General features: G+C 38.6%; 1 protein-coding gene across 1 annotated transcript; it reads right to left on the bottom strand.

The window, feature by feature from the left end:
- Nucleotides 1–14,427: 14,427 nt before the first annotated feature.
- On the bottom strand, nt 14,428–20,277 carry LOC145895618 (uncharacterized). The gene has a single exon (XM_082984418.1). It carries the CDS (start codon nt 20,275–20,277, stop codon nt 14,428–14,430), a length of 5,850 nt encoding a protein of 1,949 aa, XP_082840544.1.
- Nucleotides 20,278–27,277: the final 7,000 nt, after the last annotated feature.

The raw sequence follows: 27,277 nt of genomic DNA on the forward strand, positions 1-27,277 counted from the left end.
TCAAGTTTTATTATGCAGTGGAAAACACTGGTACCCCAGTATTGCTTTTGCGGTTGCACAACGTATGTAACTGTTCGATTTCAGCACTTGTCCATTTTGCCGTATAAGACTTTTCGATAAAAATATTTTTTTTCAGCACAGGTTTTTTTGTGCAGTGGAAAACACTGGTTTTCCAGTATTGCTTTTGCGGTTGCACAACGTATGTAACTGCGCCATTTCAGCACTTGTCCATTTTGCAGTATACGAATTTTCAAAAAAAATATTTTTTTTCAGTACAAGTTTTATTATGCAGTGGAAAACATTGCTACTCAGTATTGCTTTTGCGGTTGCACAACGTATGTAACTGTACGATATCAGCACTTGTCCATTTTGCAGTATGTGACTTTTCGATAAAAATATGTTTTTTTCAGTACAAGTTTTATTATGCAGTGGAAAACACTGGTACTCCAGTATTGCTTTTGCGGTTGCACAACGTATGTAACTGTTCGATTTCAGCACTTGTTCATTTTGCCGTATATGAATTATCGATAAAAATATGTTTTTTTCAGTACAAGTTTTATTATACAGTGGAAAACATTGCTACTCAGTATTGCTTTTGCGGTTGCATAACGTATGTAACTGTTCGATTTCAGCACTTGTCCATTTTGCCGTATAAGACTTTTCGATAAAAATATTTTTTTTCAGCACAGGTTTTTTTGTACAGTGGAAAACACTGGTTCTCCAGTATTGCTTTTGCGGTTGCACAACGTATGTTACTGTGCGATTTCAGCACTTGTCCATTTTGCAGTATATGACTTTTCGATAAACAATATTTTTTTTCAGCACAAGTTTTATTATACAGTGGAAAACACTGGTACTCCAGTATTGCTTTTGCGGTTGCACAACGTATGTAACTGTTCGATTTCAGCACTTGTCCATTTTGCCGTATATGACTTTTCGATAAAAAGATTTTTTTTCAGCACAGGTTTTTTTGTAAAGTGGAAAACACTGGTTCTCCAGTATTGCTTTTGCGGTTGCACAACGTATGTAACTGCTCCATTTCAGCACTTGTCCATTTTGCAGTAGACGAATTAAAAAAAAAATATTTTTTTAAGAACAAGTTTTATTGTTCAGTGGAAAACATTGCTACTCAGTATTGCTTTGGCGGTTGCATAACGTATGTAACTGTTCGATTTCAGCGCTTGTCCATTTTGCAGTATATGACTTTTCGATAAAAAATATTTTTTTCTCCCCAAAGTTTTTTTTTTACAGAGGAAATCAGTGGTACTCCAGTATTGCTTTGGCGGTTGCATAACGTATGTAAATGTTCGATTTCAGCGCTTGTCCATTTTGCAGTATATGACTTTTCGATAAAAAATATTTTTTTTCAATATTAGCTTTATTATGCATTGGAAAACGCTGGTACTCCAGTGTTGCTTTTGCCGTTGCACAAAGTATGTAACTAAGCGATTTCAGCACTTGTCCATTTTGCAGTATATGACTTTTCGATAAAAAATATTTTTTTTCAGTACAAGTTTTATTGTACAGTGGAAAACACTGGTACTCCAGTATTGCTTTGCCGGTTGCATAAAGTATGTAACTGTTCGATTTCAGTACTTGTCCATTTTGCAGTATATGACTTTTCGATAAAAATATTTTTTTTCAGCACAGGTTTTTTTGTACAGTGGAAAACACTGGTACTCTAGTATTGCATTTGCGGTTGCACAACCTATGTAACTGTGCGATTTCAGCACTTGTCCATTTTGCAGTATATGACTTTTCGATAAAAACATTTTTTTCAGCACAGGTTTTTTTGTGCAGTGGAGAACACTGGTACTCCAGTATTGCTTTGGCGGTTGCACAACGTATGTAACTGTGCCATTTCAGCACTTTTCCATTTTGCAGTATATGACTTTTTGATAAAAAATATTTTTTTCCGGTTCAAGTTTTATTATACAGTGGAAAACACTGGCACTCCAGTATTTCTTTTGCGGTTGCACAACGTATGTAACTGTGCGATTTCAGCACTTGTCGATTTTGCAGTATATGCCTTTTCGATGAAAGAAATATTTTTTCCGGTTCAAGTTTTATTACACAATGGAAAACACTGGTACTCCAGTATTGCTTTTGCAGTTGCACAACGTATGTAACTAAGCGATTTCAGCACTTGTCGATTTTGCAGTATATGCCTTTTCGATGAAAGAAATATTTTTTCCGGTTCAAGTTTTGTTATACATAGGAAAACACTGGTACTCCAGTATTGCATTTGCGGTTGCACAACGTATGTAACTGTGCGATTTCAGCACTTGTCCATTTTGCAGTATATGACTTTTCGATACAAACATTTTTTTCAGCACAGGTTTTTTTGTGCAGTGGAAAACACTGGTACTCCAGTATTGCTTTTGCGGTTGCACAACGTATGTAACTGTTCGATTTCAGCACTTGTCGGTTTTGCGGTATATGCCTTTTCGATGAAAGAAATATTTTTTCCGGTTCAAGTTTTATTATACAATGGAAAACACTGGTACTCCAGTATTGCTTTTGCGGTTGCACAACGTATGTAACTGTGCGATTTCAGCACTTGTCGATTTTGCAGTATATGCCTTTTCGATGAAAGAAATATTTTTTTCCGGTTCAAGTTTTATTATGGAGTGGAAAACACTGGCACCCCAGTATTTCTTTTGCGGTTGCACAACGTATGTAACTGTGCTATTTCAGCACTTGTCGATTTTGCAGTATATGCCTTTTCGATGAAAGAAATATTTTTTCCGGTTCGAGTTTTGTTATACAATGGAAAACACTGGTACTCCAGTATTGCTTTTGCGGTTGCACAACGTATGTAACTGTGCGATTTCAGCACTTGTCGGTTTTGCGGTATATGAATTTTCGACGAAAGAAATATTTTTTCCGGTTCAAGTTTTATTATACAATGGAAAACACTGGTACTCCAGTATTGCTTTTGCGGTTGCACAACGTATGTAACTGTGCGATTTCAGAACTTGTCGATTTTGCAGTATATGCCTTTGCGATGAAAGAAATATTTTTTTCCGGTTCAAGTTTTATTATGCAGTGGAAAACACTGGTACTCCAGTATTGCTTTTGCGGTTGCACAACGTATGTAACTGTTCGATTTCAGCACTTGTCCATTTTGCCGTATATGACTTTTCGATAAAAAGATTTTTTTTCAGCACAGGTTTTTTTGTACAGTGGAAAACACTGGTTCTCCAGTATTGCTTTTGCGGTTGCACAACGTATGTAACTGCGCCATTTCAGCACTTGTCCATTATGCAGTAGACGAATTAAAAAAAAAATATTTTTTTTCAGTACAAGTTTTATTGTACAGTGGAAAACATTGCTACTCAGTATTGCTTTGGCGGTTGCATAACGTATGTAACTGTTCGATTTCAGCACTTGTCCATTTTGCAGTATATGACTTTTCGATAAAAAATATTTTTTTCTCCCCAAAGTTTTTTTTTTACAGAGGAAATCAGTGGTACTCCAGTATTGCTTTGGCGGTTGCACAACGTATGTAAATGTTCGATTTCAGCGCTTGTCCATTTTGCAGTATATGACTTTTCGATAAAAAATATTTTTTTTCAATATTAGCTTTATTATGCATTGGAAAACGCTGGTACTCCAGTGTTGCTTTTGCCGTTGCACAAAGTATGTAACTGTGCCATTTCAGCACTTTTCCATTTTGCAGTATATGACTTTTTGATAAAAAATATTTTTTTCCGATTCAAGTTTTATTATACAATGGAAAACATTGGTACTCCAGTATTTCTTTTGCGGTTGCACAACGTATGTAACTGTGCCATTTCAGCACTTTTCCATTTTGCAGTATATGACTTTTTGATAAAAAATATTTTTTTCCGATTCAAGTTTTATTATACAATGGAAAACACTGGTACTCCAGTATTTCTTTTGCGGTTGTACAACGTATGTAACTGTGCGATTTCAGCACTTGTCCATTTTGCCGTATAAGACTTTTCGATAAAAATATTTTTTTTCAGCACAGGTTTTTTTGTACAGTGGAAAACACTGGTTCTCCAGTATTGCTTTTGCGGTTGCACAACGTATGTTACTGTGCGATTTCAGCACTTGTCCATTTTGCAGTATATGACTTTTCGATAAACAATATTTTTTTTCAGTACAAGTTTTATTATACAGTGGAAAACACTGGTACTCCAGTATTGCTTTTGCGGTTGCACAACGTATGTAACTGTTCGATTTCAGCACTTGTCCATTTTGCCGTATATGACTTTTCGATAAAAAGATTTTTTTTCAGCACAGGTTTTTTTGTACAGTGGAAAACACTGGTTCTCCAGTATTGCTTTTGCGGTTGCACAACGTATGTAACTGCTCCATTTCAGCACTTGTCCATTTTGCAGTAGACGAATTAAAAAAAAAAATATTTTTTTAAGTACAAGTTTTATTGTTCAGTGGAAAACATTGCTACTCATTATTGCTTTGGCGGTTGCATAACGTATGTAACTGTTCGATTTCAGCACTTGTCCATTTTGCAGTATATGACTTTTCGATAAAAAATATTTTTTTCTCCCCAAAGTTTTTTTTTTACAGAGGAAATCAGTGGTACTCCAGTATTGCTTTGGCGGTTGCATAACGTATGTAAATGTTCGATTTCAGCGCTTGTCCATTTTGCAGTATATGACTTTTCGATAAAAAATATTTTTTTTCAATATTAGCTTTATTATGCATTGGAAAACGCTGGTACTCCAGTGTTGCTTTTGCCGTTGCACAAAGTATGTAACTAAGCGATTTCAGCACTTGTCCATTTTGCAGTATATGACTTTTCGATAAAAAATATTTTTTTTCAGTACAAGTTTTATTGTACAGTGGAAAACACTGGTACTCCAGTATTGCTTTGCCGGTTGCATAAAGTATGTAACTGTTCGATTTCAGTACTTGTCCATTTTGCAGTATATGACTTTTCGATAAAAATATTTTTTTTCAGCACAGGTTTTTTTGTACAGTGGAAAACACTGGTACTCTAGTATTGCATTTGCGGTTGCACAACCTATGTAACTGTGCGATTTCAGCACTTGTCCATTTTGCAGTATATGACTTTTCGATAAAAACATTTTTTTCAGCACAGGTTTTTTTGTGCAGTGGAGAACACTGGTACTCCAGTATTGCTTTGGCGGTTGCACAACGTATGTAACTGTGCCATTTCAGCACTTTTCCATTTTGCAGTATATGACTTTTTGATAAAAAATATTTTTTTCCGGTTCAAGTTTTATTATACAGTGGAAAACACTGGCACTCCAGTATTTCTTTTGCGGTTGCACAACGTATGTAACTGTGCGATTTCAGCACTTGTCGATTTTGCAGTATATGCCTTTTCGATGAAAGAAATATTTTTTCCGGTTCAAGTTTTATTACACAATGGAAAACACTGGTACTCCAGTATTGCTTTTGCAGTTGCACAACGTATGTAACTGTGCGATTTCAGCACTTGTCGATTTTGCAGTATATGCCTTTTCGATGAAAGAAATATTTTTTCCGGTTCAAGTTTTGTTATACAATGGAAAACACTGGTACTCCAGTATTGCATTTGCGGTTGCACAACGTATGTAACTGTGCGATTTCAGCACTTGTCCATTTTGCAGTATATGACTTTTCGATACAAACATTTTTTTCAGCACAGGTTTTTTTGTGCAGTGGAAAACACTGGTACTCCAGTATTGCTTTTGCGGTTGCACAACGTATGTAACTGTTCGATTTCAGCACTTGTCGGTTTTGCGGTATATGCCTTTTCGATGAAAGAAATATTTTTTCCGGTTCAAGTTTTATTATACAATGGAAAACACTGGTACTCCAGTATTGCTTTTGCGGTTGCACAACATATGTAACTGTGCGATTTCAGCACTTGTCGATTTTGCAGTATATGCCTTTTCGATGAAAGAAATATTTTTTTCCGGTTCAAGTTTTATTATGGAGTGGAAAACACTGGCACCCCAGTATTTCTTTTGCGGTTGCACAACGTATGTAACTGTGCGATTTCAGCACTTGTCGATTTTGCAGTATATGCCTTTTCGATGAAAGAAATATTTTTTCCGGTTCGAGTTTTGTTATACAATGGAAAACACTGGTACTCCAGTATTGCTTTTGCGGTTGCACAACGTATGTAACTGTGCGATTTCAGCACTTGTCGGTTTTGCGGTATATGAATTTTCGACGAAAGAAATATTTTTTCCGGTTCAAGTTTTATTATACAATGGAAAACACTGGTACTCCAGTATTGCTTTTGCGGTTGCACAACGTATGTAACTGTGCGATTTCAGAACTTGTCGATTTTGCAGTATATGCCTTTGCGATGAAAGAAATATTTTTTTCCGGTTCAAGTTTTATTATGCAGTGGAAAACACTGGTACTCCAGTATTGCTTTTGCGGTTGCACAACGTATGTAACTGTTCGATTTCAGCACTTGTCCATTTTGCCGTATATGACTTTTCGATAAAAAGATTTTTTTTCAGCACAGGTTTTTTTGTACAGTGGAAAACACTGGTTCTCCAGTATTGCTTTTGCGGTTGCACAACGTATGTAACTGCGCCATTTCAGCACTTGTCCATTATGCAGTAGACGAATTAAAAAAAAAATATTTTTTTTCAGTACAAGTTTTATTGTACAGTGGAAAACATTGCTACTCAGTATTGCTTTGGCGGTTGCATAACGTATGTAACTGTTCGATTTCAGCACTTGTCCATTTTGCAGTATATGACTTTTCGATAAAAAATATTTTTTTCTCCCCAAAGTTTTTTTTTTACAGAGGAAATCAGTGGTACTCCAGTATTGCTTTGGCGGTTGCATAACGTATGTAAATGTTCGATTTCAGCGCTTGTCCATTTTGCAGTATATGACTTTTCGATAAAAAATATTTTTTTTCAATATTAGCTTTATTATGCATTGGAAAACGCTGGTACTCCAGTGTTGCTTTTGCCGTTGCACAAAGTATGTAACTGTGCCATTTCAGCACTTTTCCATTTTGCAGTATATGACTTTTTGATAAAAAATATTTTTTTCCGATTCAAGTTTTATTATACAATGGAAAACACTGGTACTCCAGTATTTCTTTTGCGGTTGCACAACGTATGTAACTGTGCCATTTCAGCACTTTTCCATTTTGCAGTATATGACTTTTTGATAAAAAATATTTTTTTCCGATTCAAGTTTTATTATACAATGGAAAACACTGGTACTCCAGTATTTCTTTTGCGGTTGTACAACGTATGTAACTGTGCGATTTCAGCACTTGTCCATTTTGCCGTATAAGACTTTTCGATAAAAATATTTTTTTTCAGCACAGGTTTTTTTGTACAGTGGAAAACACTGGTTCTCCAGTATTGCTTTTGCGGTTGCACAACGTATGTTACTGTGCGATTTCAGCACTTGTCCATTTTGCAGTATATGACTTTTCGATAAACAATATTTTTTTTCAGTACAAGTTTTATTATACAGTGGAAAACACTGGTACTCCAGTATTGCTTTTGCGGTTGCACAACGTATGTAACTGTTCGATTTCAGCACTTGTCCATTTTGCCGTATATGACTTTTCGATAAAAAGATTTTTTTTCAGCACAGGTTTTTTTGTACAGTGGAAAACACTGGTTCTCCAGTATTGCTTTTGCGGTTGCACAACGTATGTAACTGCGCCATTTCAGCACTTGTCCATTATGCAGTAGACGAATTAAAAAAAAAAATATTTTTTTTCAGTACAAGTTTTATTGTACAGTGGAAAACATTGCTACTCAGTATTGCTTTGGCGGTTGCATAACGTATGTAACTGTTCGATTTCAGCACTTGTCCATTTTGCAGTATATGACTTTTCGATAAAAATTTTTTTTTTCTCCCCAAAGTTTTTTTTTTACAGAGGAAATCAGTGGTACTCCAGTATTGCTTTGGCGGTTGCATAACGTATGTAAATGTTCGATTTCAGCGCTTGTCCATTTTGCAGTATATGACTTTTCGATAAAAAATATTTTTTTTCAATATTAGCTTTATTATGCATTGGAAAACGCTGGTACTCCAGTGTTGCTTTTGCCGTTGCACAAAGTATGTAACTGTGCCATTTCAGCACTTTTCCATTTTGCAGTATATGACTTTTTGATAAAAAATATTTTTTTCCGATTCAAGTTTTATTATACAATGGAAAACACTGGTACTCCAGTATTTCTTTTGCGGTTGTACAACGTATGTAACTGTGCGATTTCAGCACTTGTCCATTTTGCCGTATAAGACTTTTCGATAAAAATATTTTTTTTCAGCACAGGTTTTTTTGTACAGTGGAAAACACTGGTTCTCCAGTATTGCTTTTGCGGTTGCACAACGTATGTTACTGTGCGATTTCAGCACTTGTCCATTTTGCAGTATATGACTTTTCGATAAACAATATTTTTTTTCAGTACAAGTTTTATTATACAGTGGAAAACACTGATACTCCAGTATTGCTTTTGCGGTTGCACAACGTATGTAACTGTTCGATTTCAGCACTTGTCCATTTTGCCGTATATGACTTTTCGATAAAAAGATTTTTTTTCAGCACAGGTTTTTTTGTACAGTGGAAAACACTGGTTCTCCAGTATTGCTTTTGCGGTTGCACAACGTATGTAACTGCTCCATTTCAGCACTTGTCCATTTTGCAGTAGACGAATTCAAAAAAAAAATATTTTTTTAAGTACAAGTTTTATTGTTCAGTGGAAAACATTGCTACTCATTATTGCTTTGGCGGTTGCATAACGTATGTAACTGTTCGATTTCAGCACTTGTCCATTTTGCAGTATATGACTTTTCGATAAAAAATATTTTTTTCTCCCCAAAGTTTTTTTTTTACAGAGGAAATCAGTGGTACTCCAGTATTGCTTTGGCGGTTGCATAACGTATGTAAATGTTCGATTTCAGCGCTTGTCCATTTTGCAGTATATGACTTTTCGATAAAAAATATTTTTTTTCAATATTAGCTTTATTATGCATTGGAAAACGCTGGTACTCCAGTGTTGCTTTTGCCGTTGCACAAAGTATGTAACTAAGCGATTTCAGCACTTGTCCATTTTGCAGTATATGACTTTTCGATAAAAAATATTTTTTTTCAGTACAAGTTTTATTGTACAGTGGAAAACACTGGTACTCCAGTATTGCTTTGGCGGTTGCATAAAGTATGTAACTGTTCGATTTCAGTACTTGTCCATTTTGCAGTATATGACTTTTCGATAAAAATATTTTTTTTCAGCACAGGTTTTTTTGGACAGTGGAAAACACTGGTACTCTAGTATTGCTTTTGCGGTTGCACAACCTATGTAACTGTGCGATTTCAGCACTTGTCCATTTTGCAGTATATGACTTTTCGATAAAAACATATTTTTCAGCACAGGTTTTTTTGTGCAGTGGAGAACACTGGTACTCCAGTATTGCTTTGGCGGTTGCACAACGTATGTAACTGTGCGATTTCAGCACTTGTCCATTTTGCAGTATATGACTTTTCGATAAAAATATTTTTTTCTCCCCAAAGTTTTTTTTTTGCAGTGGACCTCCAGTATTGCTTTGGCTGTTGCATAACGTATATAACTGTTCGATTTCAGCACTTGTCCATTTTGCAGTATATGACTTTTCGATAAAAAATATTTTTTTTCAGAACAAGCTTTATTATACAGTGGAAAACACTGGCACTCCAGTATTTCTTTTGCGGTTGCACAACGTATGTAACTGTGCGATTTCAGCACTTGTCGATTTTGCAGTATATGCCTTTTCGATGAAAGAAATATTGTTTCCGGTTCAAGTTTTATTATTCAATGGAAAACACTGGTACTCCAGTATTGCTTTTGCAGTTGCACAACGTATGTAACTGTGCGATTTCAGCACTTGTCGATTTTGCAGTATATGCCTTTTCGATGAAAGAAATATTTTTTCCGGTTCAAGTTTTGTTATACAATGGAAAACACTGGTACTCCAGTATTGCATTTGCGGTTGCACAACGTATGTAACTGTGCGATTTCAGCACTTGTCCATTTTGCAGTATATGACTTTTCGATACAAACATTTTTTTCAGCACAGGTTTTTTTGTACAGTGGAAAACACTGGTTCTCCAGTATTGCTTTTGCGGTTGCACAACGTATGTAACTGCTCCATTTCAGCACTTGTCCATTTTGCAGTAGACGAATTCAAAAAAAAAATATTTTTTTAAGTACAAGTTTTATTGTTCAGTGGAAAACATTGCTACTCATTATTGCTTTGGCGGTTGCATAACGTATGTAACTGTTCGATTTCAGCACTTGTCCATTTTGCAGTATATGACTTTTCGATAAAAAATATTTTTTTCTCCCCAAAGTTTTTTTTTTACAGAGGAAATCAGTGGTACTCCAGTATTGCTTTGGCGGTTGCATAACGTATGTAAATGTTCGATTTCAGCGCTTGTCCATTTTGCAGTATATGACTTTTCGATAAAAAATATTTTTTTTCAATATTAGCTTTATTATGCATTGGAAAACGCTGGTACTCCAGTGTTGCTTTTGCCGTTGCACAAAGTATGTAACTAAGCGATTTCAGCACTTGTCCATTTTGCAGTATATGACTTTTCGATAAAAAATATTTTTTTTCAGTACAAGTTTTATTGTACAGTGGAAAACACTGGTACTCCAGTATTGCTTTGGCGGTTGCATAAAGTATGTAACTGTTCGATTTCAGTACTTGTCCATTTTGCAGTATATGACTTTTCGATAAAAATATTTTTTTTCAGCACAGGTTTTTTTGGACAGTGGAAAACACTGGTACTCTAGTATTGCTTTTGCGGTTGCACAACCTATGTAACTGTGCGATTTCAGCACTTGTCCATTTTGCAGTATATGACTTTTCGATAAAAACATATTTTTCAGCACAGGTTTTTTTGTGCAGTGGAGAACACTGGTACTCCAGTATTGCTTTGGCGGTTGCACAACGTATGTAACTGTGCGATTTCAGCACTTGTCCATTTTGCAGTATATGACTTTTCGATAAAAATATTTTTTTCTCCCCAAAGTTTTTTTTTTGCAGTGGACCTCCAGTATTGCTTTGGCTGTTGCATAACGTATATAACTGTTCGATTTCAGCACTTGTCCATTTTGCAGTATATGACTTTTCGATAAAAAATATTTTTTTTCAGAACAAGCTTTATTATACAGTGGAAAACGCTGGTACTCCAGTATTGCTTTTGCGGTTGCACAACGTATGTAACTGTTCGATTTCAGCACTTGTCGATTTTGCCGTATATGACTTTTCGATAAAAATATTTTTTTTTCAGCACAGGTTTTTTTGTACAGTGGAAAACACTGGTTCTCCAGTATTGCATTTGCGGATGCACAACGTATGCAACTGCGCCATTTCAGCACTTGTCCATTTTGCAGTATACGAATTTTCATAAAAAATATCTTTTTTCAGTACAAGTTTTATTATACAGTGGAAAACATTGCTTCTCAGTATTGCTTTTGCCGTTGCACAACGTATTTGCAGCATAAGAATTATCGACAAAAATATTTTTTTTTTAGTACAAGCTTTATTGTGCAGTGGAAAACATCGCTACTCAGTATTGCTTTTGCGGTTGCACAACGTATGTAACTGTGCGATTTCAGCATTTGTCCATTTTGCAGTATATGACTTTTCGATAAACAATATTTTTTTTCAGCACAGGTTTTTTTGTACAGTGGAAAACACTGGTACTCCAGTATTGCATTTGCGGTTGCACAACGTATGTAACTGTGCGATTTCAGCACTTGTCCATTTTGCAGTATATGACTTTTCGATACAAACATTTTTTTCAGCACAGGTTTTTTTGTGCAGTGGAAAACACTGGTACTCCAGTATTGCTTTTGCGGTTGCACAACGTATGTAACTGTTCGATTTCAGCCCTTGTCCATTTTGCAGTATATGAATTATCGATAAGAATATGTTTTTTTCAGTACAAGTTTTATTATACATTGGAAAACACTGGTACTCCAGTATTGCTTTTGCGGTTGCATAACGTATGTAACTGTTCGATTTCAGCACTTGTCCATTTTACCGTATATGACTTTTCGATAAAAATATTTTTTTTTCAGTACAAGTTTTATTATACAGTGGAAAACATTGCTACTCAGTATTGCTTTTGCGGTTGCACAACGTATTTGCAGCATAAGAATTATCGACAAAAATATTTTTTTTTTAGAACAAGTTTTATTATACAGTGGAAAACATTGGTACTCCAGTATTGCTTTTGCAGTTGCATAACGTATGTAACTGTTCGATTTCAGCACTTGTCCATTTTGCCGTATATGACTTTTCGATAAAAATATTTTTTTTTCAGTACAAGTTTTATTATACAGTGGAAAACATTGGTACTCAGTATTGCTTTTGCGGTTGCACAACGTATTTGCAGCATAAGAATTATCGATAAAAATATTTTTTTTTGGTGCAAGTTTTATTATTCAGTGGAAAACATTGGTACTCCAGTATTGCTTTTGCAGTTGCACAATGTATGTAACTGTGCGATTTAAGCTCTTGTCCATTTTGCAGTATATGACTTTTCGATGAAAATAATTGTTTTTTAGTACAAGTTTTATTTTGGAGTGGAAAACACTGGTATTCCATAGTTTTGCTAATGCGGTTGCACAACGTATGTAACTGCGCCATTTCAGCACTTGTCCGTTTTGCAGTATACGAATTTTCAAAAACAATATTTTTTTTTGTACAAGTTTTATTATACAGTGGAAAACATTGCTACTCAGTATTGCTTTTGCGGTTGCACAACGTATGTAACTGTGCCATTTCAGCACTTTTCCATTTTGCAGTATATGACTTTTTTATAAAAAATATTTTTTTCCGGTTCAAGTTTTATTATTCAGTGGAAAACACTGGCACTCCAGTATTGCTTTTGCGGTTGCACAACGTATGTAACTGTGCGATTTCAGCACTTGTCGATTTTGCAGTATATGACTTTTCGATGAAAGAAATATTTTTTGCGGTTCAAGTTTTATTATACAGTGGAAAACACTGGTACTCCAGTATTGCTTTTGCGGTTGCACAACGTATGTAACTGTGCCATTTCAGCACTTTTCCATTTTGCAGTATATGACTTTTTGATAAAAAATATTTTTTTCCGATTCAAGTTTTATGATACAATGGAAAACACTGGTACTCCAGTATTTCTTTTGCGGTTGCACAACGTATGTAACTGTGCCATTTCAGCACTTTTCCATTTTGCAGTATATGACTTTTTGATAAAAAATATTTTTTTCCGATTCAAGTTTCATTATTCAATGGAAAACACTGGTACTCCAGTATTTCTTTTGCGGTTGTGCAACGTATGTAACTGTTCGATTTCAGCACTTGTCCATTTTGCCGTATAAGACTTTTCGATAAAAATATTTTTTTTCAGCACAGGTTTTTTTGTACAGTGGAAAACACTGGTTCTCCAGTATTGCTTTTGCGGTTGCACAACGTATGTTACTGTGCGATTTCAGCACTTGTCCATTTTGCAGTATATGACTTTTCGATAAAAATATTTTTTTTCAGCACAGGTTTTTTTGTTCAGTGGAAAACACTGGTACTCTAGTATTGCATTTGCGGTTGCACAACCTATGTAACTGTGCGATTTCAGCACTTGTCCATTTTGCAATTGTAACGGCAGAATTTGCGCGTCTGGCACCGCGCCGTCGTCACACCAAGAAGAAATGTCAATTTCCAAAAACGCGTGTATTTGCCACACGGGCACAGGCACTTGACAACACGTACGAGGTACACGTGCAAGAACACGAACACGTACACGGATACGAGCAAGAACACGAACACGAACACGGTTTTCTGTGAAGAAAACGTACACTAAGATTCCAGTTAAGCAATGTTAATAAAAAATACCCTTACCGGAGTTTTGAGCCAGATCACACGAAACATCAACACACCAAGCCGATTAATATATTTTACAGCAACTTATTCAAATAGAATCAAGGCAACTCTAGCTTTAGTAAAATAAACTTGACATTAAATTCAGCACGCTACACGTGGTCCCTAACAACTCAGTTTTATGAAGCATGGCAGAAGGAAAAAAGTTCTCTTGCACTATGATGTCACATACAAGGCAAAATTGATATTGTGTGGAAATTGAATTATATGTTTACTGTGTGACGCAGGGGTTGTGCATGAGTGATTTTCGATGTTACATTCTCCCCCTTAAATGTGTGGTTCACTGCAAACACATTTACAAATATACAAAGAAAACATTGAAATCACGAAACAACGAAGTTAAGAAAGCAACATGCGTGCCGCCGGCGAGCAAGCTCCAGCCTGGCATTTGCAATATTCCGCATTTATAAAGCGGCAAACAAGATCGACATAGCGTCCATGATCTATCTTCATCAGTGTTGGATCCTGTGCACCGCAATTCAGGGTCAGTTCGACGACTGCGTGGCCTGAATGCGTCGGATGCACTTATTCGTTCGTCGTGCTCGCCTCACAAAGCAAGCACAATTTTGCAATCGGCCGTTTGTATGTGGAGCCAGATTGCGTTTTAACTTCGACCTGACGGACAACACCGTGACCGTCCGGGAACGCACGCAGAACCCGTCCCATCTCCCAACGACGTCGGGGTTGTGTCTCATCTACGATCATCACCACATCTCCGGTTTGAAAATTGCGTTGTCGGTCGGGCCACTTCTGACGCAAGGCAATTGTGGGCAAATATTCTCGTGACCATCTTCTCCAAAATTCGTCGGCGAGGTATTGAATGTGTTTCCACCGCCTTCGACTGTAGCAATCTTTGGGATTGATAAGCCCGACTGGAATGCTGTCGCAAGCACGACCCAACAACAGATGATTGGGCGTAAGTGGCTCATCTTCTGTACAGGTGAAACTGATCGGCGTTAGCGGCCTCGAATTTAAAATGCCTTCCACTTCGATCATCAGGGTTTGCAGCATGTCCCCGCCAATCGTTGGGTTCCTTGTAAGCATTGTGTTTAAAATGCGACGAATCGATCTGATCATTCTCTCCCACGAACCTCCCATATGTGAAGCAGCAGGACAATTAAAGTTCCACTTAATTTCTTGTCGTTTGAAGTATGACTCTAGGCGGGATTGCTGGAGTCCTTGTAGTCCTTCACGTAGGACCCTTTCGGCACCTACAAAGTTGGTTCCATTATCGCTGTATATTTCTTTTGGTCGGCCTCTTCTTGCAATAAAGCGACGCAATGCGTTAATAAACGCGTCCGTAGACAAGTCGGGCGACACCTCAATGTGTACGGCTCGCATAGTCAAGCAGGTGAAAATGCACCCGTAGCTCTTTGTCTCACTTCTTCCTCGTTTCACCATGAATGGACCAAAGTAGTCGATGCCGACGTATGTAAACGGCGGCTCGTCGGGCTTCAGTCGGGCAAATGGCAAGTCAGCCATTTGTTGTTGTCCACGTCGAACATTCCTTTTGCGACACAGCATACATTTGCTGAGTTCCTTCCTCACTGCGGCACCACCCTTTATGATCCAAAAGCGCTGACGCAGCGAAGTCCATGTGTGGCCAGTCCCGCAGTGGCCAACCTTGTGATGGTGGCGCAAGATAATAAGTGCTGTCAAGTGGTGATCATACGGCAGTATGATCGGGTGTTTCGCCTCGAAGGCAATCGGCGCCTTCTCCAATCTCCCCCCAATCCGCAGAACTTCATCAAACAGCTGGGGGTTAAGCTTTGTCAACGAACTGGCATATTTTGACTTCTTCAGTTTCTTCTGCAACTCCCTTTCAGACTTTCCGACCTGTGACAAAATGTCAATCACGGGAGCGAAGCACTGACGTTGTACGTACTTGATTATTTCCAATTCCGCTTTCTTTAACTCATCCACTGTCAATTTGCCAGTGTTCACTGAAACCTTTGAAAGCAGGAATGACTTGAATCGTAACAGCCACGCGACCGATGTCTTTAATTTATGAAGAGATGAATAGTGATTCATCAGTCGATCGGTTGACTCCGACTGTGTGGAAACGTTGACGACAATTCTTTTCCTCTCAGCTGGCTTGAACTCCTGTGGCAGCTGTGTTTTCATTTCTGGTGGGGTGGGCCATTGATCTTCTTTCTGCCAGAGAAACTTCGGACCTGTCAGCCATCGAGAGCTGATAAGCTTACGTACCGACAAACCACGCGAAGCATCGTCCGCGGGATTCTGCTGTGACCCAACATGTCTCCATTGTTCAGGGTTTGTCTGTCGATGAATTTTAGCCAACCTGTTTGCAACAAATGTACCAAAACGTTTACTTTGGTTGTATATGCTCTGCCGGACGGCGCACGAGTCCGTCCAAAAAACGGACGTACAGTTATCCAACTTCAATTGGCGTCGAAGCCACTTGTCGGCCTTCACCGCTAGAACAGCAGCGGCCAGTTCAAGCCTGGGAATGCTCTCGGTTTTAGGTGGTGTTACCTTTGCCTTGCCAAATAAAAACGAGCAATGTACCTTACCATTAACGTTTACCAACCGGAGGTATGATACGGTTCCGTATCCTTGAGTAGACGCATCCGAAAAGTGATGCATCTCGGACTTCGCCACTGAGCCGAACGTCGCCGGCTTGAAACAGCGGGGGAGTGTTAGCTTTTCGAGCTCCGGCAGCTGGGATAGCCAGCGTCTCCATTCCTCAACATCATTTTCTGGCAGCTCATCATCCCATCCCAATTTCTGTCGAATTATTTCCTGCTGCAACACCTTAGCAATCAAAGTAACGGGTGCCGCAAAACCCAACGGGTCATACAGCGTATTAACAGCAGATAAAATATTGCGACGTGTGAATTTCTTGCCTTGCATTGTATCAGCTATGCTGAACCCAAATTCATCATTCTTTACACTCCAGTAGACGCCAAGCACACGCTCTTTCACGGAGGCGTCCAAATTTACATCAGTTACCGATTTAGCCCTTTCTGTCTCGGGAATTTGATCCAAGACGTTTTGACTGTTAGACATCCACTTAGTGAGGCGGAATCCTCCCATTTTTAGCAAGTCACATAGCTGCGCGACAATTCCAACAGCGTGTTCGACTGTATCGGTTGAAGTCAAACAGTCGTCAACATAAAAATCGTTGCGAACGATGTCCCCAACGTCTCTGTCAAATCTGCCACCGAATTTTTCGGCCGTCTCCCGCAAGCAAAATGTGGCACAGCTAGGCGACGACGTGGCGCCAAAAATGTGCACCAGCATTCGGTGAACCGTAGGAGTTTTAGATAAGTCTCCCCCCGGCCACCACAAAAATCTCAAGGCATCAATGTCCTGTTTTTGAACGCGGACCTGGTGGAACATTGCTTCCACGTCCGCCACTAAAGCGATACTGTTCATACGGAATCTCTCCAGAACGCCGATTAAACTGTTTACTAAGTCGGGTCCTTGCAGCAACGCGTCGTTAAGCGACAGTCCCTTATGCTGCGCTGCGCAATCAAAAACGATGCGTACCTTTTCAGGCTTTCGTGGATGCCGAACCGGGTGGTGCGGCAAGTACCAATGCACATTGCCAGGGAAACGTCCTTCTTCTTTGAGCTCCTCTGCGTAGCCCTTGTCGATGTAACATTGAATATTCTCTACGTACTTGTCTTTTAACACGAGGTCGCGCGACAAGCGTTTCTTCAGCGACCAAAGCCGTCGCTCAGCCATAGAACGGCTGTCCTGTGGCAGACTAACTTCACTTCGCCATGGAAGCGGCAAATAGAAATGTCCATCGGTATGTTTAACCGAGTCCTTCATCATGTTGAGCACTTTTCTATCCTCAACTGACGTTGGGAATGGAATGTCATCAGGCTCTTGCTGGAATTCCTCTCTCCATGATTCACATTTAAGGAAGTTAACTGAAATATTATCAACGGCAGGATAACAGATTGACGGGCCGACGAGAGACCACCCCAGCGGTGTTCTCGCAGCAAATGGTTGTTTGCGGCCTCCTGTTCTCATCTCCATTACTCTATGGGCATACGGAACGTCAGTGCCAATAAGTAGTAGCACCTCACCATTACACAACTGAGGAAATTCCAATCCCTGAAGGTGTGGAAGACCATTCAGTTCCGTATTTCTCGGGGTTGGATTAGGCTCGACTGGAATAGAGTCAATAGACAAGGCATTGTCTACACTGATTTCTTCATCTTCGCTTAACGACAAAACGCGAAAATTTGCGCTGATTCCGCTGTAATTTTCGGGCCTTCTCCCGACGCTGGACATGGTAACTTGTCTCGGACTTCCGTCTATCGAAAGTAGATCTGCTAACCTTTTGTCGTAAAAACTTGTATCGGATCCCTGGTCGAGGAAAGCGTACGTCTTGACCTCTCGACCATTGGCTCGAATTTTCACCGGAATAACCGAAAAGTACGCTGAATGGCCATTCTTTATCACATTGCACCTGGCTGTAGAATTGTTAGTCTGGCTCCTGGGGGGTTCGCTGCGCGGAATTCTATTATAATTTTCCGACGCAGGCACGTATGTCCTCGAACGTACAGGATTTGGCATATCTTCGTGCAGCAATGTGTGGTGCGCGAGGGTGCAGCCCCGAACAGCACATGCACTTGGCCTTGTGCAAAACTTCGACGTGTGTCGATAACCAAAACAGTTATAGCACATAAATTTATCCCTTAGAAACTCTCTTCTTTGAACCTTGGATTTTTTACCAAACGCCTCACATCTTTCCAATACGTGATTACGTTTGCAGCATGGACAGCTCAAAATTGGGGTAGGCGACGAACTTGGATTTGTTGTCACAGTGGCGCAGGTAACATTTCTTCCACTGGGTTTACCAGCACGTTTCTTTTCTTCAATTTTCCGGGACACACACAACTGGCCAGGTAAAGTGTTCACTACGGCAGATTCTTCTTCGACAAATTCAACAAGATCTGCGAAATCTGCCTCCCTGCCAGTTTTTCTTACAATCTGCGCAACTCGGCGGCGCCAAAGCCTTTGCGACTCATATGGCAGCTTGTTCGCCAAAGCCACCAAACGATCTATAGTGTTTAAGTCAGCAAAATTTCCAAGTTGGCGGAGTACCAACAAGCATTTTTTCATAGTCTGTGCATAGGCGCGTATACCGGCTGCATCATCAGGTTTCAAGTTAGGGCCATTAGTCAACTCCTCTACGAAAGCTCTAGCGACTATATAAGGCTTACCGAAGTTCTCGTAGAGAATGTTTCTTGCCTCTGGATAGCCTTCCTTTGTCTCCAGGACAGAACAGTGTTCAATCAGAGACCTCGCCTTTCCTTTGCATTGATTGACAAGCAATGTCAGGCGCATATCGTCACTTCGAGTCTTGCATTCGAGATTCGATTCAAAGTAACGTACAAACATCCAATAATCCGTAGGTTTTCCCGAGAACGTCATGTGGTCGGGCTTCGGCATACTCATGCCTTCTCCAACTGCCTTTACGATGCACGGTAATACAGCTGGGCTCTCTTTCATTTCCAAGTCCGATTGTGTATTTAATACAGGAGCACGTACAAGAGGACTAACGTTGTCACGCGATACTTCCCCATTTTGGATATGGGACGCACAATCTCTGGCAGCAGAAGGCGTCGTCGGAACTTCTTCGACAGCCAGCACCGAGGAAGTCAATTCAACTTCTGGGCTCTGACCATGGTTGGGCCCCTTGTCCGGCGATGTCAGATCATTGGGTTCTTCATTCAATATTCTTGCCCTTGCATCGGCAGCCTGGAAATCGTATTTTGCCTTTAACTTCCGCCTTTCTGCTTCTAAAGCAACCTTTTCCAAATCTGCCTTCTGTTGCACTTGAATTAGATCGTTTTCTTCCTCGACCTGTTTTAGACGAATCAATGCCAACTCTCGCTCCACCTTTGCCTCTAGACGACTTCTTTCTGTCGCAGATGAGCTCGTCACAGACGAACGTGAGCGGCTGGACCGTGAGGATCTGTGGCTTGAAGCCACAGTTGGTGCCCTATGCTGTGGGCGTAGCACAAGTTCGGGCAATGCATTTGGTAGTTCGAATGGCGTTAACTCCGCAATTCTGGTTTCGAACTCCTTCTTACATTGTTCGACGGACTTCAACTCGTCCTCGCATACAACGCGGTTCTCTGAGTCTTCGCAAGAGGCAATATACATTCCGTACATATTTTGCAATTGTGAGTAGCATTCGTTAATTTGGAACTTAGCTACTTGCAGTAGAGAGTGGTCCTTATTTAAAATACCTGTCTCAGCCACTGCATACCAACTGTTGAGCTTGTCGACATGGCGGTGTATCTCGTCATGGGACAGTACGACATGAGCGGCGAGAGGTCTCAACCGTGTAGGCTCCGGCGATTCAAGCGGAGATATAGTCTCATTCATTTCTTCACAGATCGTCAAAAAGTAGAACTTCTTGGAAACTTTGTTTCAGAAAGACTCCGAAAACTTTAATGTAACGGCAGAATTTGCGCGTCTGGCACCGCGCCGTCGTCACACCAAGAAGAAATGTCAATTTCCAAAAACGCGTGTATTTGCCACACGGGCACAGGCACTTGACAACACGTACGAGGTACACGTGCAAGAACACGAACACGAGCACGTACACGGATACGAGCAAGAACACGAACACGAACACGGTTTTCTGTGAAGAAAACGTACACTAAGATTCCAGTTAAGCAATGTTAATAAAAAATACCCTTACCGGAGTTTTGAGCCAGATCACACGAAACATCAACACACCAAGCCGATTAATATATTTTACAGCAACTTATTCAAATAGAATCAAGGCAACTCTAGCTTTAGTAAAATAAACTTGACATTAAATTCAGCACGCTACACGTGGTCCCTAACAACTCAGTTTTATGAAGCATGGCAGAAGGAAAAAAGTTCTCTTGCACTATGATGTCACATACAAGGCAAAATTGATATTGTGTGGAAATTGAATTATATGTTTACTGTGTGACGCAGGGGTTGTGCATGAGTGATTTTCGATGTTACAGCAATATATGACTTTTCGATAAAAACATTTTTTTCAGCACAGGTTTTTTTGTGCAGTGGAGAACACTGGTACTCCAGTATTGCTTTGGCGGTTGCACAACGTATGTAACTGTGCCATTTCAGCACTTTTCCATTTTGCAGTATATGACTTTTTGATAAAAAATATTTTTTTCCGATTCAAGTTTTATTATTCAATGGAAAACACTGGTACTCCAGTATTTCTTTTGCGGTTGTGCAACGTATGTAACTGTTCGATTTCAGCACTTGTCCATTGTGCCGTATAAGACTTTTCGATAAAAATATTTTTTTTCAGCACAGGTTTTTTTGTACAGTGGAAAACACTGGTTCTCCAGTATTGCTTTTGCGGTTGCACAACGTATGTTACTGTGCGATTTCAGCACTTGTCCATTTTGCAGTATATGACTTTTCGATAAAAATATTTTTTTTCAGCACAGGTTTTTTTGTACAGTGGAAAACACTGGTACTCTAGTATTGCATTTGCGGTTGCACAACCTATGTAACTGTGCGATTTCAGCACTTGTCCATTTTGCAGTATATGACTTTTCGATAAAAACATTTTTTTCAGCACAGGTTTTTTTGTGCAGTGGAGAACACTGGTACTCCAGTATTGCTTTGGCGGTTGCACAACGTATGTAACTGTGCCATTTCAGCACTTTTCCATTTTGCAGTATATGACTTTTTGATAAAAAATATTTTTTTCCGGTTCAAGTTTTTTTATGCAGTGGAAAACACTGGCACTCCAGTATTTCTTTTGCGGTTGCACAACGTATGTAACTGTGCGATTTCAGCACTTGTCGATTTTGCAGTATATGCCTTTTCGATGAAAGAAATATTGTTTCCGGTTCAAGTTTTATTATTCAATGGAAAACACTGGTACTCCAGTATTGCTTTTGCAGTTGCACAACGTATGTAACTGTGCGATTTCAGCACTTGTCGATTTTGCAGTATATGCCTTTTCGATGAAAGAAATATTTTTTCCGGTTCAAGTTTTGTTATACAATGGAAAACACTGGTACTCCAGTATTGCATTTGCGGTTGCACAACGTATGTAACTGTGCGATTTCAGCACTTGTCCATTTTGCAGTATATGACTTTTCGATACAAACATTTTTTTCAGCACAGGTTTTTTTGTGCAGTGGAAAACACTGGTACTCCAGTATTGCTTTTGCGGTTGCACAACGTATGTAACTGTTCAATTTCAGCACTTGTCGGTTTTGCGGTATATGCCTTTTCGATGAAAGAAATATTTTTTCCGGTTCAAGTTTTGTTATACAATGGAAAACACTGGTACTCCAGTATTGCTTTTGCGGTTGCACAACGTATGTAACTGTGCGATTTCAGCACTTGTCGATTTTGCAGTATATGCCTTTTCGATGAAAGAAATATTTTTTTCCGGTTCAAGTTTTATTATGGAGTGGAAAACACTGGCACCCCAGTATTTCTTTTGCGGTTGCACAACGTATGTAACTGTGCGATTTCAGCACTTGTCGATTTTGCAGTATATGCCTTTTCGATGAAAGAAATATTTTTTCCGGTTCAAGTTTTGTTATACAATGGAAAACACTGGTACTCCAGTATTGCTTTTGCGGTTGCACAACGTATGTAACTGTGCGATTTCAGCACTTGTCGGTTTTGCGGTATATGAATTTTCGACGAAAGAAATATTTTTTCCGGTTCAAGTTTTATTATACAATGGAAAACACTGGTACTCCAGTATTGCTTTTGCGGTTGCACAACGTATGTAACTGTGCGATTTCAGCACTTGTCGATTTTGCAGTATATGCCTTTGCGATGAAAGAAATATTTTTTTCCGGTTCAAGTTTTATTATGCAGTGGAAAACACTGGTACTCCAGTATTGCTTTTGCGGTTGCACAACGTATGTAACTGTTCGATTTCAGCACTTGTCCATTTTGCCGTATATGACTTTTCGATAAAAAGATTTTTTTTCAGCACAGGTTTTTTTGTACAGTGGAAAACACTGGTTCTCCAGTATTGCTTTTGCGGTTGCACAACGTATGTAACTGCGCCATTTCAGCACTTGTCCATTATGCAGTAGACGAATTAAAAAAAAAAATATTTTTTTTCAGTACAAGTTTTATTGTACAGTGGAAAACATTGCTACTCAGTATTGCTTTGGCGGTTGCATAACGTATGTAACTGTTCGATTTCAGCACTTGTCCATTTTGCAGTATATGACTTTTCGATAAAAAATATTTTTTTCTCCCCGAAGTTTTTTTTTTACAGAGGAAATCAGTGGTACTCCAGTATTGCTTTGGCGGTTGCATAACGTATGTAAATGTTCGATTTCAGCGCTTGTCCATTTTGCAGTATATGACTTTTCGATAAAAAATATTTTTTTTCAATATTAGCTTTATTATGCATTGGAAAACGCTGGTACTCCAGTGTTGCTTTTGCAGTTGCACAACGTATGTAACTGTGCGATTTCAGCACTTGTCGATTTTGCAGTATATGCCTTTTCGATGAAAGAAATATTTTTTCCGGTTCAAGTTTTGTTATACAATGGAAAACACTGGTACTCCAGTATTGCATTTGCGGTTGCACAACGTATGTAACTGTGCGATTTCAGCACTTGTCCATTTTGCAGTATATGACTTTTCGATACAAACATTTTTTTCAGCACAGGTTTTTTTGTGCAGTGGAAAACACTGGTACTCCAGTATTGCTTTTGCGGTTGCACAAGGTATGTAACTGTTCGATTTCAGCACTTGTCGGTTTTGCGGTATATGCCTTTTCGATGAAAGAAATATTTTTTCCGGTTCAAGTTTTATTATACAATGGAAAACACTGGTACTCCAGTATTGCTTTTGCGGTTGCACAACGTATGTAACTGCGCCATTTCAGCACTTGTCCGTTTTGCAGTATACGAATTTTCAAAAACAATATTTTTTTTTGTACAAGTTTTATTATACAGTGGAAAACATTGCTACTCAGTATTGCTTTTGCGGTTGCACAACGTATGTAACTGTGCCATTTCAGCACTTTTCCATTTTGCAGTATATGACTTTTTGATAAAAAATATTTTTTTCCGGTTCAAGTTTTATTATTCAGTGGAAAACACTGGCACTCCAGTATTGCTTTTGCGGTTGCACAACGTATGTAACTGTGCGATTTCAGGACTTGTCGATTTTGCAGTATATGACTTTTCGATGAAAGAAATATTTTTTGCGGTTCAAGTTTTATTATACAGTGGAAAACACTGGTACTCCAGTATTTCTTTTGCGGTTGCACAACGTATGTAACTGTGCCATTTCAGCACTTTTCCATTTTGCAGTATATGACTTTTTGATAAAAAATATTTTTTTCCGATTCAAGTTTTATTATTCAATGGAAAACACTGGTACTCCAGTATTTCTTTTGCGGTTGTGCAACGTATGTAACTGTTCGATTTCAGCACTTGTCCATTTTGCCGTATAAGACTTTTCGATAAAAATATTTTTTTTCAGCACAGGTTTTTTTGTGCAGTGGAGAACACTGGTACTCCAGTATTGCTTTGGCGGTTGCACAACGTATGTAACTGTGCCATTTCAGCACTTTTCCATTTTGCAGTATATGACTTTTTGATAAAAAATATTTTTTTCCGGTTCAAGTTTTATTATACAGTGGAAAACACTGGCACTCCAGTATTTCTTTTGCGGTTGCACAACGTATGTAACTGTGCGATTTCAGCACTTGTCGATTTTGCAGTATATGCCTTTTCGATGAAAGAAATATTTTTTCCGGTTCAAGTTTTATTATACAATGGAAAACACTGGTACTCCAGTATTGCTTTTGCAGTTGCACAACGTATGTAACTGTGCGATTTCAGCACTTGTCGATTTTGCAGTATATGCCTTTTCGATGAAAGAAATATTTTTTCCGGTTCAAGTTTTGTTATACAATGGAAAACACTGGTACTCCAGTATTGCATTTGCGGTTGCACAACGTATGTAACTGTGCGATTTCAGCACTTGTCCATTTTGCAGTATATGACTTTTCGATACAAACATTTTTTTCAGCACAGGTTTTTTTGTGCAGTGGAAAACACTGGTACTCCAGTATTGCTTTTGCGGTTGCACAACGTATGTAACTGTTCAATTTCAGCACTTGTCGGTTTTGCGGTATATGCCTTTTCGATGAAAGAAATATTTTTTCCGGTTCAAGTTTTATTATACAATGGAAAACACTGGTACTCCAGTATTGCTTTTGCGGTTGCACAACGTATGTAACTGTGCGATTTCAGCACTTGTCGATTTTGCAGTATATGCCTTTTCGATGAAAGAAATATTTTTTTCCGGTTCAAGTTTTATTATGGAGTGGAAAACACTGGCACCCCAGTATTTCTTTTGCGGTTGCACAACGTATGTAACTGTGCGATTTCAGCACTTGTCGATTTTGCAGTATATGCCTTTTCGATGAAAGAAATATTTTTTCCGGTTCAAGTTTTGTTATACAATGGAAAACACTGGTACTCCAGTATTGCTTTTGCGGTTGCACAACGTATGTAACTGTGCGATTTCAGCACTTGTCGGTTTTGCGGTATATGAATTTTCGACGAAAGAAATATTTTTTCCGGTTCAAGTTTTATTATACAATGGAAAACACTGGTACTCCAGTATTGCTTTTGCGGTTGCACAACGTATGTAACTGTGCGATTTCAGCACTTGTCGATTTTGCAGTATATGCCTTTGCGATGAAAGAAATATTTTTTTCCGGTTCAAGTTTTATTATGCAGTGGAAAACACTGGTACTCCAGTATTGCTTTTGCGGTTGCACAACGTATGTAACTGCGCCATTTCAGCACTTGTCCATTATGCAGTAGACGAATTAAAAAAAAAAATATTTTTTTTCAGTACAAGTTTTATTGTACAGTGGAAAACATTGCTACTCAGTATTGCTTTGGCGGTTGCATAACGTATGTAACTGTTCGATTTCAGCACTTGTCCATTTTGCAGTATATGACTTTTCGATAAAAAATATTTTTTCTCCCCGAAGTTTTTTTTTTACAGAGGAAATCAGTGGTACTCCAGTATTGCTTTGGCGGTTGCATAACGTATGTAAATGTTCGATTTCAGCGCTTGTCCATTTTGCAGTATATGACTTTTCGATAAAAAATATTTTTTTTCAATATTAGCTTTATTATGCATTGGAAAACGCTGGTACTCCAGTGTTGCTTTTGCAGTTGCACAACGTATGTAACTGTGCGATTTCAGCACTTGTCGATTTTGCAGTATATGCCTTTTCGATGAAAGAAATATTTTTTCCGGTTCAAGTTTTGTTATACAATGGAAAACACTGGTACTCCAGTATTGCATTTGCGGTTGCACAACGTATGTAACTGTGCGATTTCAGCACTTGTCCATTTTGCAGTATATGACTTTTCGATACAAACATTTTTTTCAGCACAGGTTTTTTTGTGCAGTGGAAAACACTGGTACTCCAGTATTGCTTTTGCGGTTGCACAACGTATGTAACTGTTCGATTTCAGCACTTGTCGGTTTTGCGGTATATGCCTTTTCGATGAAAGAAATATTTTTTCCGGTTCAAGTTTTATTATACAATGGAAAACACTGGTACTCCAGTATTGCTTTTGCGGTTGCACAACGTATGTAACTGCGCCATTTCAGCACTTGTCCGTTTTGCAGTATACGAATTTTCAAAAACAATATTTTTTTTTGTACAAGTTTTATTATACAGTGGAAAACATTGCTACTCAGTATTGCTTTTGCGGTTGCACAACGTATGTAACTGTGCCATTTCAGCACTTTTCCATTTTGCAGTATATGACTTTTTGATAAAAAATATTTTTTTCCGGTTCAAGTTTTATTATTCAGTGGAAAACACTGGCACTCCAGTATTGCTTTTGCGGTTGCACAACGTATGTAACTGTGCGATTTCAGCACTTGTCGATTTTGCAGTATATGACTTTTCGATGAAAGAAATATTTTTTGCGGTTCAAGTTTTGTTATACAGTGGAAAACACTGGTACTCCAGTATTTCTTTTGCGGTTGCACAACGTATGTAACTGTGCCATTTCAGCACTTTTCCATTTTGCAGTATATGACTTTTTGATAAAAAATATTTTTTTCCGATTCAAGTTTTATTATTCAATGGAAAACACTGGTACTCCAGTATTTCTTTTGCGGTTGTGCAACGTATGTAACTGTTCGATTTCAGCACTTGTCCATTTTGCCGTATAAGACTTTTCGATAAAAATATTTTTTTTCAGCACAGGTTTTTTTGTACAGTGGAAAACACTGGTTCTCCAGTATTGCTTTTGCGGTTGCACAACGTATGTTACTGTGCGATTTCAGCACTTGTCCATTTTGCAGTATATGACTTTTCGATAAAAATATTTTTTTTCAG

Source organism: Ascidia mentula, chromosome 3 (genome assembly GCF_947561715.1).
Source record: "Ascidia mentula chromosome 3, kaAscMent1.1, whole genome shotgun sequence".
NCBI classification, from domain to species: Eukaryota; Metazoa; Chordata; class Ascidiacea; order Phlebobranchia; family Ascidiidae; genus Ascidia; species Ascidia mentula.

Coding starts and splice junctions, on each gene's coding strand:
- LOC145895618 (XM_082984418.1), bottom strand. CDS start 20,277: ATGAATGAGACTATATCTCCGCTTGAATCGCCGGAGCCTACACGGTTG.